This window comes from Stegostoma tigrinum, chromosome 2 (genome assembly GCF_030684315.1).
Source record: "Stegostoma tigrinum isolate sSteTig4 chromosome 2, sSteTig4.hap1, whole genome shotgun sequence".
Classification (NCBI taxonomy): domain Eukaryota; kingdom Metazoa; phylum Chordata; class Chondrichthyes; order Orectolobiformes; family Stegostomatidae; genus Stegostoma; species Stegostoma tigrinum.
Window position 1 is genome coordinate 12538430 of NC_081355.1, and position 15205 is coordinate 12553634.

Below are 15205 nucleotides of genomic sequence, written 5' to 3' on the forward strand. Positions count from 1 at the left end.
CAGGTTGTTTTGAGTTATGTGGCATTTTTTTAATGCGCTGACTGTATTTGTGACGCACAGCTGGATAATATGTTTTGCTTTTAGAATACTTTTGAGTTGGGTTGGGAGGGGGGAATTGCAAATACAAAACTGAGGAAACCATCCAAGTGCAAATGGCACTTTTTAAAAAAAAGTCTCTAAAATTGAGCAAGTTGGTACTTTGCTATATTTCTGTGCTCCTTGAGCAGCCAATTCTAATGAAGATTCCATCATCACAAGGAGCAGAGAGGAGTTTGGGTGCTTTTGCAGGAGATTGACATGCATTTGGTGCCACTGTGCTTAGTCATGTTCTGACAAAGTGCACCTCAGACTTAACATTTTGTCTCTTCATGCGGGCAAGATCCCAAATCTCGGGAAGCTCAGTAAATTGCAATGTATTTTACAACTGCTGCACCCCTAGAGCTGTTGGAGGGCAAGCTAACCAGATCGTCATGTCTACAGCAGAAAATGAAGAACTGCTGACATGATTGTATCTCAGCGTTTTGTGACGCATCGTACCTGCACATAGTACTAGTCTGGAAGGCCCATAGATTGGCAGCATCAACACTGTGGGCAAAATCTGTTGCTTGTTGATACCTGAGTTGCAGCAAACATCATACATTTGGAGTCCTGTGTACTTGTTACAGTTCTCTCTGGCCATAATTCTGATTTTGGTATAGATAGAATAATTGTTTTTATTGACCTGGATTAATGCCCTTTTATCTCTTTGTGAATACATTTATATTCATGTTTTCACTCAACAAGCTTTCATTTGCATGTGAGTGTTTCAGTTGACTTTTGACACTGACTGTCGACTGTGTAAATGTAATCTAATTGTAAAAGGCTTCTCCAGATAAAGTAAACCCACCTTCGCTTAACCAAGCTTAGAGGATGGGGCCATAAATCTAGATTGTGTCTACACAACATTGTGCTGTCTGAGACATCTGAAATTACTTCAGTTTTTGCTAGGAGATTTTCTTCCTTTTAGTTTAAGTATTTTGTGATGTAGAGTCATAACTATTTTTACATTGATCCTGTGCTGTTTAATTCTGAAAGTACAGATTTCAACATAGTTAAGAGCTAAATTATAACAACCATGTAAGGAATTTTATTTTCAAAGGTTGGGGAACCTATTATTTATCTAACTCCTGTGCTCATTAACCTGAGAGCAGTGAATTTGCTGCTCCAACAACTGCAATGTAATAGTATCATGATGCAAAAATTATACCCTCTTGCAAACCATTCCTTTTTCTTGTTTCAATGCTGTGATTTTTTTTAATATATCGCATTATCATTGCTCATCACATCTTCCAAACTGCATAGAAACAGAAGATGCCATTCAGCTGCATCAACTTATACTCAATTAGTATTGAATAATGTAGGAAATTGGTGTGATTTAGTCTTCCCTTTTTTTCCCCTCAGGTAATTGGATAAAAGAAGTGTTGAAATAGGTTGTTCCAGGTTCTTCCTATCTGAAAGCATCTTTTCAATAAGAAACATGTTAGGTTTTCAGTGTAACGTGCAGCTACTGAGTGTTACCAAGCCAGAAGTCACATGACACCAGTTTATAGTCAAACAGATTTACCTGAAATCACAAGCTTTTGCGGTGATGCTCCTCTGTCAGGAGAAGTCCCCTTGAGATATCAGTGATATCAGCTTATAATGTTCAAAGTTGCTGACCTTTTTGCTCCTATCGTGCCAAACTTCAAGGATGCTGAGTGGCTGGCTGACAAGTTTTAGTACAAGAAATGGAGAATTTTTGGCTCCTAACTAAATCCTTTTGCAGCGAGCAGATCCCTGCATGTGAGAGTAAGTCACTGCTAGCAAGTGCAAATGAACCATCTGATAAACATAAGTAAAACTCAAAACCAAATGTTTGTTGTTAGATGTGATTCTGAGATTGGGCGGCACATCCGGATTGTCCCAATGGCCACACTAATAACGAATCTGAGATTATTAGTCAATTTGTAATGTGGTTCACTTACTTTTGCTACAAGTGATATGCATTAATCCACAAGCACCCAATCGCTGTAAATAAAAGGAATATGTTCTGAATTTCCCGAGAACCAGGAGCCTGTAGTTCTCTATTATAACACAGCTGAGGACTCCAACACAGCAGGCCAAGCTGGAAGGCTGCCATTTCAGGCCTAGACCCTTCTTCAGAAAAGAAGAGTCTAGGCCTGAAATGTCAGCCTTCTTGCTCCTCTGATGCTGCTTGGCCTGCTGTGTTCATCCAGCTCTACACCTTGTTATCTCAGATTCTCCAGCATCTGCAGTTCCTATTATGCCTGTAGTTTCTCTGTTGATTTTTCTGTGCCAGTGCTTGGGTCAACTGGAATTGACTTGTCAACAAATCAGCACTTTTATTTCCCAGTTGTGTAAATTGTTGTGATATTTGACGTTTTGGGTTTTCTTGCATTTGTCCTGATAAGTGCAGGAGAAAAAAGTATTGTTGACACATTTTTTTGTAATGATATTCAAGTTTTGTTCATTAAGTGGCTGTGAATATTCAATATTTTATATGTAAGCACACTTTTGAGAAGGTCTGAACTTTTAATGATGTATTCCATGTTGAAATAATTATGCTAATGTACATTTTCCTGCCATTTCTGTGCTAATCTTTGTACATTTTTAGAAGCATCTGCTATTATATGCTATTAAGTAGCAGCACCTGTAGTGGGCTGTGCTTGGAATGAGAAGTGGATGTATTGTAAACATGATTGTCAAATGATTTGTATTTAGAATGAGTACAAATCGCCAAGAGATCAATTGTATACTCTTTATGTATCTCAACAGTGGGCACCCCAGCAACTTAATTTTCACCTTTGTTCAAAAAAAGGGTGAGATATTGATGGTTTTGAACTCCAAGACCCTTACTCTGTTTCTCTGCTTTGACCTTTCTAATTGTTATCAGTGATATTCACAGAGGGTATTTTTTTGGCGTTGCTGCATATTTCCCCCCTTTATTCATTTATGGGATGAGGGCCTTGCTGGCCAGGTAGCATTTATTGCCCATGCCTAATTGCCCAGAGGGCAGTTCAGAGTCAATCATATTGCTGTGGGTCTGGAGTCACATGTAGGTCAGACCAGGTAAGGATGGCAGTTTCCTTCTCTAAGGGCATTAGTGAACCAGATGGGTTTTTCCTGACAATCGACAATGGATTCACGGTCATCGTTAGATTCTTAATTCAATATCTATTTTTTTAAAATTGAATTCAAATTCCACCATCTACCGTGGTGGGATTCAAACCCGGGTCCCCAGAACATTATCAGGGTCTTTGGATTAACAGTCCAGTGATAATACCACTAGGTCATTGCCTCCCCAGTATGTTATTCAGAGGCACACCCTTTTAAAGAATTTGAGGACTAAGAATTTTGCATTATTGGAAGTTTGAGACCATGCTGGTCAGGATGAGAAAAATTTTAGGCAGTCATGCTTATTATTTTCTTTCCCACCATCTCAAAGAGCATATTGAGGCAAAATGACTCACTCCTGGAACAGAGCATTGGATTTGTAAATAAAACTCTCTTGTAGTAGAATAATGTCAAGGATTGGAGGAAAAGCAGCACTCAACATTTGCAATACTATGTCGAAAGGACTGGGAAGTAGCAGAAGCAAATCTCAAGAAGGGCCGGTGACATCAATCAGTGCATTTTATTTTTGAGACTTAAACTGTTTACTATTTGCAGTATTCTAAGTGTGTTACTATTTCTTTATCCTCTTCAGTGGAACCTGGTTTGCAATTCTTCATGGAAAGTCCATATTGCCAAGTTTTCGTTACTGGTTGGATTGATTATTGGTTATTTGGTGACTGGAAGCTTAGCAGATTGGTAAGTTCAACACTAAAATGGTGGAATGCCAATTACATGGGCAGTTGTACACTTAAAGTAGAATTAAAGGATACATTCCTCATTGAGCCTGACACTTTCCTCTCATGTAAATCATTCTGGCCATCCTTTCAGTGGATGCAAAATCTGAGGCTGTACGAAGGCCCAAATATTTGGGTGAAGCTAACTATAGATTAATCCAATTTTTTTGTTTGCTGAACACGCCTTGAAATTAGAGTCTTACTGTGTTGGGTTTTATTCAAATAATTACTTATAAAATAGACAAGCATCTTTTAATATTGCTGCTGAGAGGCTTTCTATTAATTATCTAATTCCCACTTGATTCTCAGGATTGGCCGCCAGCTGGTGCTGGTGCTCTCGGTCATATTCGTATTGGTCTTTGGGTTAACAGTAGCTCTTTCTGTGAACGTGACTATGTTCAGCACACTAAGGTTTTTCGAGGGATTCTGCCTGGCAGGGATATTTCTCACTCTCTATGTAACACGTGAGTAGCACTTTTTGATAAAGCAACTATGTTGTGGATGTAAATTTCTTGGTGACCTCTAGGTTCAGGAACCTTATCAATTTAATTGCTTTATCCCTCTTCTCACCACCTCTGCCTTACATGAGCATCTGTAGCATTAACTCAGTTTGCTATTTTAACCTGATGATAATTTGATTCGGGGAGCAGTGATATTTCCCCTTGTCAGGTCACTCCTGTTCACAGGAGACACCCAGTGTTAGAAATGCAGGTCCTTTTCTAAGGGTGAACCAGAACAGTTCCAGAATTGATTGAGTGAGAGATGCTCATTGAACTCTGTATTTAAGAGTCGGATTGTTCTTTATGAGGGTAAGGTGGAGACTGGCATTGGTGCAAAGCTGTAGATTTATAGTAAAACACATGTAAATATTTTAAAAGTCGGTTGGTGCCTCGTTCAATTAGTCTGTCAAACAAAAGCCAGAAGAGGCTGAACATGCGACATTTTCAATTTGTTCCAACTTTCTTATGGGCCAGGAGGAGATGCCTTTGACCAGACACTTGACCATTTAACTATAATCTAGTTGCTGTACATCAGAGGTCAGCCTGCTGTCACCTAATTTCTAAACCAGGCTCCAGGTCAGGACATTGGCGATCAATGTGTGAGGTGAGGCCTGGCTGTTTTTTTTTAAAAAAGAACAAAGCAGCCTCCCCACCTCTGTTCCTGAATGTGCAAATAGCTTTTGGACACCTTCTTGTCCCATGAGTTTAAAATTAAGCTGTTTGTTTCCTCCAAGTCAACAATTTTGTGCAGTTATGTTCCCTCTCTTATCACACACCTGAAATTTTTCCAGTACTTTGGAAAGCAATTTCTGGAACTGTATATGCACTGCATCTGCATTTGTTTTGTATTTCTTCTAACTATCTGGTCACTTCAGCACAGGGAAAAACTCCTCTAAAATTGAACAAAACCAACCTTTTAACAAATGCAATGCTGTTCTTAGTTTTATATTCTCTCTTTATTCATTTGTGGGATTTGGGTGTTGCTGGCTGGCTGGCCAGCATTTATTGCCCATTCCTAGTTGCCTTTGAGAAGGTGGTGATGAGCTGCTGCCTTGAACCGCCGCAGTCCACCTGCTGTGGGTTTACCCACAATGCCCTGAGGGAGAGAATTCTAGGATTTTGAGCCAGCTATTGTGAACGAGCAGTGATATATTTCCAAGTCCGAATTGTGAGTGGCTTGGAGAAGAACATGTGGGTAGTGGTGTTCAATTGTATCTGTTGCCTTTTCCCTTCTAGATGGAAGTAGTTTGAAAGGAGCTGTATGAGGATCTTTGCATTGCTGTAGTACATCTTGTAGATAGTAGCAGCAGTGTATACTGAGCGTCTGTGGTGGACAGAATGGATGCTTGTGGATGTAGTGCCAGTCAAGCAGGCTGCTTTATCCTGACTGGTGTCAAGCTGCTTGAGTGTTCTTGGAGCTGCACCCCTGTAAGTGTGGAGCATTCCATCATACTCCTGACTTGAGGCTTCATGGTTGATGGACAGGTTTTGAGGAGTCAGGAGGCAAGTTGCTTGCCATGGTGTTCCTAACTTCTGACCTGCTCTTGTAGCCGCTGTGTTTATGTGGCAATAACTGAGTTTCTGGTTGATGGTAATCCCAAGTATGTTGTTAGTGGGGGCTCAGTGATGGTAACCCCATTGAATGTCAAGGGCCATTGGTTAGACTGACCATTTCCTATAAGAGAGACGTTGCCTGTCATTTGTATAGCATGGATATTACATGCCACTTGTCAGCCTAATCCCAGATATTGTCCAGATCTTGTTGCATTTGAACACAGACTGCTTTAGTATCTGAGGACTCTCGAATGGTGCTGAACATTGTGTGTAATCATTGGCGAACATCCCCACTTTAGACCTTTGTGAGGGAAGGAAGGTCATTGATGAAGCGGCAGAAGATAGTTAGCCTGAGGAACTCCTGCAGAAATGTCCTGGAGCTGAGATGACTGACCTGGAAGATGCAAATAACTATCTTGTTTGTCAGGTATGACTCCAATTAGCAGAGAATTTGCCCACTAGTACCCATTGATTCCATTTTTGCTAGGCCACCCTGATGCCACTCTTGTTTAAATGTGGCTTAAATGTCGAGGCTTGTCACTCTCACTTCGTCTCTGGAATTCAGCTTTTATTTTAAGTTTGAATGTTATAAAGTCAGGAGCTGAGTGGGCGTGGCAGAACCCACACTGGATGTCAGTAAGTAGATTGTTGCTGAGCAGGAAGCTGGTGGTGATACTTTTCATCAGTTTACTGATGACTAAGAGCAGACTGATGAATTGGTAGTTGGCTGGGTTGGGTTGGATTAGTCCTGATTGCTGGGTACAGGACGTACTTGAGCAATTTCCCACATTGTTGGGTAGATGCCGGTGCTGCAGCTGTACTGGAAGAGCTTGGCTTGGGGAGTGGGAAGATCTGGAGCACAAGTTTTCGGGACTATGGCTGGAATGCTACCAGAGCCCGATGCCTTGGCAGTATCCAGTGCCTCTAACCGTTCATTGATATCATGTGGAGTGAATCGAATTGGCTGAGGACTGGTCCCTATAATGCTGTGGGGCTACTAGGGGAGAATGAGATGGATCATTCACTTGGCACTTCTGGCTGAATATTGCTGCGAAAGCCTCAGCCTTGCCGTTTGCATTGATGTGCCAGGCTCCTCCGTCATTGAGGATGGGGATACTTGTGGAATGTCCTCCAGTGAGTTGTTTAATTGTCCACCACCATTCACGATTGGATTGTGGCAGGACTACAGAGTTTAGATCCAATCCATTGGTTGTGGGATCACTTGGTTCTGTCGATCGCTTGTTGCTCATGCTGTTTGGCGTACAAGTAGTCTGGTTTGTGGCTTCTTCAGGTTGACACCTCATTTTCAGGTATGCCTGATGCATGCCCTCCTGCACAATGCTTTGAACCAGGGTTGGTCCCATGGCTTGATAGTAATGGTTGAGCTGGGGATGTGTCAGGTTGAGTTTGCAGATTGTGCTGGAGTATAGTTCTGCTGATCGCTAGTGACATGTAGCACAATTCGGGGTATTCTCACTGTGAAGGCAGGACTTTTTCTCCACAAGGACTGTGCGGTGGTCACTCTTATTGATGCTGTCATGGACACGTATCTGCAGCTGGAAGATTGATAAAGATGGTGTTGAGTATGAATTATTTTTTTCTTTCCTCCCATCTCGTTGGTCCCTCAGTGCCCACCACAGACCAAGTCTGGCAACTTTGTCCTTTAGGAACCCATCAGCTCAACCAGTTGTGCTGCTGCTGAGCCTGATGGATATTGAAGTACACCACCCAGTGAACATTTTGCACACTGGCTACCCTCCATGCTTCCTCCAAGTGTTGCTCAACATAGAGATGTACCGATTCAACAGCTAAGGGAGGGCAGTACATGGTAATCAGCAGGAGGTTTCCTTGCTAATGTTTAATTTGAAGCCATGAGACTCCAGTGTCAATGTTGAGGATTCCCAGGGCAACTCCATCCCACTGTATACCACTAAAACAACATATCTGCCAGATATCAAGCAATGTTCTGTCAGAATACAGAAAGGAGAGTGAGTGCTTGGTGTCATGGTGCAATGATAACAATCTATCTCTCAATGGCAGAAAAACAAAAGAACTGATCATTTCCTTCTGGAAAGAAGGAGGATGATGCACCCCCTATCTACGTCAGTGGAGCTGAGGTGGAGAGCATCAGGTTCCTAGGAGTGATGATAGCCTGGAACACACAACACACAACACACAACACACAACACACAACACACAACACACAACACACAACACACAACACACAACACACAACACACAACACACAACACACAACACACAACACACAACACACAACACACAACACACAACACACAACACACAACACACAACACACAACACACAACACACAACACACACACCAATGTAGATGCAATGGTCAGAAAAGCCCAATAACACCACCTGTTCCATTCAGCATATCCTTGAGGACCCTCAGCAACTTTTACAGATGCACCGTAAAAAGCATTCTATCTAGGCACATAATGGCCTGTACAGCAACTGCTCTGCACAGGACTGTTAAACTACAGAAAATTGTGGGCATAGCCCAGACCATCACAGAAACCAACCTTCTATCCGTGAATTCCATTTACGCTTCCCATTGCAGCAGAAAGGCTGACAACATCATCAAAGACACCCTCCCACCCCAGTAATGTTCTCTTCCACCCTCTTCCATCAGGCAGAAGCTTGAATACGCGCGCGCACACATAACAGGTTCAAGAACAGCAACTTTTTCCCTTCTGTTAGACTGCTGAAAGGACCTCTCTAACTTCAAATAATGATGATCTTGCTAATGTTGACCTTGCTTTATGCACCTCTCTTGCAGCTGTAACCTGATTAGTCTTTCTCTGTTTAAGTGCCCTATGGTCTGTATGTCCTTCTTTCCCATGATCTTCCTGTACTGCTCACAAACTAAAGCTTTTCACTGTACTTGGGTACATGTGACTACAATAAATCAATATATCCAGGGATGGCGATGGTGGTGTCTGGGACATTGTCTGAGGCATGATCCCATGAATGAGTATGACTATGTCAGGCTGTTGACTAGTCTGAGACAGCTGTCCCAATTTTGGCAATAGACCCAGATTTTCACAAGGAGGACTTTGCAGGGTTGACAGGGCTGTTTTTATCATTCTTTTCCACTCTCTAGGTCAATATCAGGTGATCTGTCCAGTTTCGTTTCTGAGTCTTTGTAGTGATTGGTACAACTGAGTGGCTTGCTAGGCCATTTCAGAGGGCAGTTGAGAGTCATCCACATTGCTGTGGGCCTGGAGTCACGTAGGTCACACCAGGTGAGGATGGCAGATGCTCTCCCCCAAAGGATACTTGTGCATTCCTGATTGCTTTCAAATTTGTCCGTTGTACAGCGAACAGAGTTTTCCCATAAATTATATTAGAACAGCCGATGTATAGTAACTCAGTGGTTGGGCTCTCACCCTCACTCTCACTCTCTGACTTTCTGCCCCATTTTCTACTCAGCAGCCCCACCACACGTTCTGTGTTTAAAAACATTGAAAAATTGTGGCTGCAACTTCCAACTCCTCTTTGATACGATGAGTGTTTTCAGACTCCAGTGACCAATTCACAAGTGCTCCTGACTAATTTGTCATATCCTTATCAGCTATGAGATTGCTCACTCTATAGCAGCACAGTTTGAGCTACATGCACCATTTTTAATTGGAATACTTTTCATGAGCTTGCATAACCCGAGTAAATGTGCTCTGCATGTGTATATTTCCTTCAGTGGTTACTGAATGGCGTAACATAGAAGCAAAGAGCCACTGGGACAATTTTCAAACCCTGCTTTTCATTTTCTTTCTAATTTGCCAACAAATCCACTAACATTATAGTGTCCACGCATTTGGTTTAACCTTATGATCTAAGCTTTAAGATAACATGCCTCAAGACACCGTCTATTATTGTATGTGTACCTTCTCTTGAGTTGAGGTCACCTTTTAAGGACTCTGGCTGTGTATACAATGTTGTGACTCTACCTGCCAGCCAGTTCATCTGCTCTGATTCTTTAAGTTGCATATGCACACAAATTAGTTGGTTTGCTGTGATCTCTGTCATAAAATGTGTTCTACTGTTTTAAATTAACTCTGTGGGCTAGTTTATCAGTCACTCATTTTGGGATTGATTTATTAGACCAGACTCATTTAAAAAGACAACTATTACTATACTTGATGAAGGGTCTAGGCCCAAAACGTCAGCTTTTGTGCTCCTGAGATGCTGCTTGGCCTGCTGTGTCCATCCAGCTCCACGCTTTGTTATCTTGGATTCTCCAGTATCTGCAGTTCCCGTTATCACTATTACTAATTTTTTTGTTGTTTACCACACGTGGGACTCCAATTAGCTAATGTGACCAATTGCTGTTTGTTTGAACTATATTGATTGAATATTCTTACATTCTTGTTTGTAGTATTTGTTTAAAAAAATGCAAAATATTTAATTATTCCACCGCTCCACAGTTGGATTCCCTCTTTCATTCCTGAGATGTTCTCAACTTGCTTTAACTTTTACTGATTGTTCTAAGTAAATAAACAAACACTGCTATTTTCTATTGAGATCATATTTGCTTAAAATCCTCTTTTTAAATGACTTTTCACCTTTTTCACTACAATTTCCATAACCCTCTTTTTATTCAATCATGTGATGCGAGTGGTGTTAGCTCATCTCTAGTTTTTCCTTAGAAGGTGGTAGTGGGCTGTATTCTTAAACTGCTGCGGACCCCCATACTGTTGGAGGAAATTCCAGGGTTTTGTCCCAGTGACGGTGAAGGAACAGCGATTTTATATTTTAAAGCCAGGATATGAATAGCTTGGAGGGGAACTTACACATGGTGACGTTCTCATGTATCAGCTGTTCTTGTCCTTCTAGATGGTAGTGGCCCTGTGTTTGAATGGTGCTATCCAAGGTTGTTTAGAGAAATTCTGAGGTGCATCTTGTGGATAGTAACGGTAACAGTATGACTGAGTGTCAGTTGTTGGTAAATGTGGTGCCTGTCAAGGGAGCTACTTTGTGCTGGACAGTGACAAGCTTCTTGAGTGTTGTTGGAGCTGCCCCCATCCAGGCAAGTGGGGAGTATTCCATCACACTCCTGACTTGTACCTTGTAGATGGCAGACAGGCTTTGAAGAATCAGGAAGTTTGTTATTTGCTGCTGTATTCTTAGACTCTGCTGTTGTGAGCACTGTATTTATATAGTGTCCAGTTGAGTTTCTGGTCAATGGTAACCCTTAGGATATTGAAAGTGGGGGAATTCATTGATAGTAATGCTGTTGAATGTCCAAGATTTACATTGGTGCTGTTTTGAAGAGTAGTCAGGAATTCTGGTATCCCAGTCAACATTCCACCTTTTGTATTCCAGTTAACATAACCAAAAATCACCACCTGTAGTCCTTGTCTGTCTATGGGACCCTCTGCAAATTGATTCTCTTGTTTGCCAATACGCCAACGATTTCACATCATAATAGAACTACTTGGAATGTGAAGTATCTAGGGTTGAACTGAGAAATGTGTATTAGTTTGTGGAAAAAACACAGCCTGTCTAACATGCATGGTGTGATTTCATGCCAGTCATTTTCAGCACGTGGCGTGCCCACTGCTCACCCATCCACGTACAACTTGTCTCAGAATTTCCCGGGGACGTTGGAAACATCTGTTACCCTGTTCATCCGGGGCTTATTGAGTCTCTTAAGTGGACAATTCGTAGCCATTTTAAGGATATTACCTCTGGCACTTGCACCCCCCCCCCCCCCCCCCCCACCCCCCAAAGGGAGGGCTCTAGGGGTCCATATCAAGTGGCTCGCCTGGCAACTTTATTGGGAAGGTTAGTATTGAGCAAAGGGGATGTACGGAGACTCTGTATGGCAGACAGTTCACTCTGAAAGTGCCCACAATGCTGACAAAGGCCCACCACTTGACCTGCCATCTGCAGCGACTGGCCAGCAGCTCTTCAAGCAGAGACCTCCTCCTGAGATGGAGGCAAAAGTTTAGCCTTTAAGCAAATTACTGACTGTGGAGGAGCTGTCTGTATTGAGGCACTTTCTTAATGTTTCCACTGAGAAGGTAGGGGCCTGCCAAATATGTCTTTTAAACTGCGGATGTGAAACTTAAACCTGTTGTTGTGAATTGTGTTAGGTTTGTTTTTTGCTGAAAAGCTGTACTGATTTGATGATAAATAAGATTACTGATTTAGAGAAAGTTAAGTACAAGAATGTGTATGTAAATACAATAGGCATTGGTACAGCTAGGGCCCAAGATGAATATAACAGAATTGAAGTTGCTTATTTAGCTCCTAATCACCACTCTTGGCCAATAACATGACTGCTGTACATGTCCGATGTCATGTTAAATAGGGAAAATTTTATTTAACAGTATCTGCCAGTTTACAGAAGGGGAGCGGTCTAAACCTTTTTAATTGTAAAAGCTTGGGTGTAGAGCCAAGTCTCAAAGTACGAAGTAGAATGTTAAATCCCAGAGGTTAAATGTTGATTAGGCAGAGTCCAGACATGTACGTGCTCGTTGGTTTTATTTCTAGTCACGCATCACAAACTCCAGCAGCACTGATTACTTGTATTCTCTGTATGTAGTTGTTTTAACCAACCTGTTGGGATATGGTCAGACATTCTGGAGGAAGTATGAGGCTTAAACCTGGATTTTCATGCTCAAACATGGGGCACTACCATTGCGCCATAAGTGTTGTTACTTTTTATAGCAACATCCAGTCACATGCTCATTTTAACATTTCATCATTAAACCTGTTCCCAAGCTCCATTTTGGTCTGTGACGTCCCTGCTAGCCTCTGTTGGATTTTAACACCGAATCAGAGATAAAATAAATATGATAATGGTACCAGCCTTACTCTCTTTAGAACCTGGTGATTTGTTGGAATATGGGAGTATTGAAGGAAGTACGGAGTTCTTCAGTTCAAAGATTTGACAAACCGGTTTGGAGTAACTGGTTTCATGTATTATAATGGGATAAATATTCTTCCTTTCTGGACAATGGACTTTTTGCACTCTGTTACTTAAGAATAGTGAGCTTTTAAAGTAGATTTTAAAAAGTATCATTTTGTTCTCCCCTCCCCTCAGCACCGCTACCATTATTAGTGCAATTTATTTCAGGCCTGATATTTTCACAAGATTTATTCAACTGTGCTGCTAAAATGTCTGTAGTAAGGCAATCAGTCAGAGTTTGGGATTCTCTGGGTTTCTACTGGTGTGCTCCCTGTGTTTATGTGCTAGTCTCTGAAGATGTCGGGCCCTCTTGATGGGCTGTTGCTACATGGTGGAGGGGGAAGATTATGCAGTGCCATCAATTAGTGGAGTGGGCCCTAAAAAGATCTAAAATGCGACTGAATTAGAGAGCTTAAGATGTTATTGTTCACATTTACTGTATCGTGAATTCAAAAGTGTTTTTCCAGCAAACCATGTCACTGTACCCTTTGTCAAAGCATGTGACTGTTACTTTGCAGCTTTAATGTTTCTGGGCAGGAAAGATTTTCAGATATCATCAGAAAGTTGACTATATTGTACATTGATTTTTGGAGATCCTTTGTTTAATAGGGAGTAGGTCTGATGATCGTGCTATATCAATGACCAATCTATCTGCACACACTTGCAATATTAGTGCTAAGGTCAGGGCACTTTACAGCTGCTGTTGTCTCAACAGATTATTTTGGAAAATATTTACAAAATGCATGGTTCCAGATACCATTTGAGAGTGGAGAATTTAGAGATTTTTACTTAGTGCTCAGATGCTGTGTTCCATCTGAAGCCTGCATTTGTAGTGCTGCAGCCTCCTTGGAGAGATTAGAATCTACACATTTACTTTCCTTCAACTGATCACTAACAGCAAAATGATAAGTGAAGGCTGCAATTTTATGGGACTGTAATGCTGTGTATTCCTAGAACCCCTCATTCTGCAGCTTATAAAGGGAGAATTATCCCATTAGCATCAGTCTTTCCAGTTGTACCCTTTATCAGCACGAACAAATGTCCCAGGAGCAAAGCACCACCGTATGGTTAGGGACGTTTCTCATCAATATGTAGACTTGATACTGAGAGCCCCACCTTCCCTGATCATCCCTGTCCTATTTGACCTGCACTAGCTCCACATGAAGTAATGTCCTGGTTTTAAAATTTGCACCTTGCTCTCAAATTCCTTACTTTTCCCAATTTCTCTAATCTTGTCTCAATCTATAATGGTTTGAAACCTGCGCTCCTCCAATTCCTGTCTCTTGAACTCTAGTGGTTCTAAATGCTGCTTCGTTGGTCACTATGCTTTTCAGCTGCTTAAGCCCTAAATCGGGAATTCCCTCAACCGCTTCACCTACCAACTCCATCTCTGTCTTCTTTAAAATGCTCTTTCAAACCCACTTCTGTGTAAGCTTTAGGTGGTTGGCAGAGTTTGTTTTACAATATTATTACAAAGCTCCTTGGGATGTATTTAATTATGTGAAAGGCACTATTTATACATACAAGTTAATGTTAGTTACTTTACTATTTAAAACAAGAGAAAATGTTCCATTGTGCTTTCCTTTTGTCTACTGAAAAACTCAAATCATGGACCTCTTTGTGTCTCCTGTTGACGGAGTTCATCTACGTCAGATCCCATCTTGCACAGTTTCATGGAACTGACTGTGTACTCCTCAGTCCTCACTGACACACAATGAATGACACTTTCCCACAAGCGGTGGATAGATTAGTGTAAAACAGTTCCATTTGATAGTGATGAGGTCTGTGGCATGCAAGTAGCTGGATGCATCCTGACTGCAGATTGACTGACTTCATTTTTTTTTTCTAATTGCCTTTTACTTGAATTCCTACTCCAGCGCATTTTGCATTTCTCTAGCCTAATTTTAAATATAATAGCTTTTGCTGATGTGCTATTTCATGGAGACCCTTGTTGCTTTAATAAAATGGCCTTTTTTTATTATTGAGAGATTATTCAGCTTTGTGGTGCTTCATGGTCATCCTGTCATCCTCTTTCATCTGCTGTTGATTTCCTAGTGTCAGTCATTGAATAGTAGTCCGGACTAGAATTATTTTAGCATAATGGCTGTCAGGGCCCCAAGTCCAAATGCGGAAACCTTGCACTCAGCCTGAGCACCTTACCTCATTGCTGGCATCAAACAAGAGGTGTTTCCCTTCGAGATACAGCACTCTTATTTACTTCTGTGCCTTTGGGATGCCTTAGTCTCTGCAAATTGTGTGAGCTGTTCGTTAATAGATGCACCATCACAGGAGGGTTCCCGACCATTCCGCTTTCTGCACCTGTAGAG

General features: G+C 41.6%; 1 protein-coding gene across 5 annotated transcripts in view; it reads left to right on the forward strand.

Annotated features, from left to right (window-relative positions):
- Positions 1-15205, forward strand: part of LOC125466610 (solute carrier family 22 member 23-like) — an 85366-nt gene that overhangs the window by 9473 nt on the left and 60688 nt on the right. For 4 of the 5 annotated variants that reach the window (XM_048561381.2, XM_048561341.2, XM_048561371.2 and 1 more), the window contains exons 2-3: positions 3746-3849; positions 4197-4351. The exons of the other annotated variant lie outside the window; for it this stretch is intronic. In XM_048561381.2, the coding sequence (XP_048417338.2) occupies positions 4282-4351 (70 nt within the window). In that variant the 5' untranslated portion in view covers positions 3746-3849; positions 4197-4281. The remainder of the gene's footprint in view (positions 1-3745; positions 3850-4196; positions 4352-15205) is intronic. 5 annotated transcript variants of the gene reach the window in all.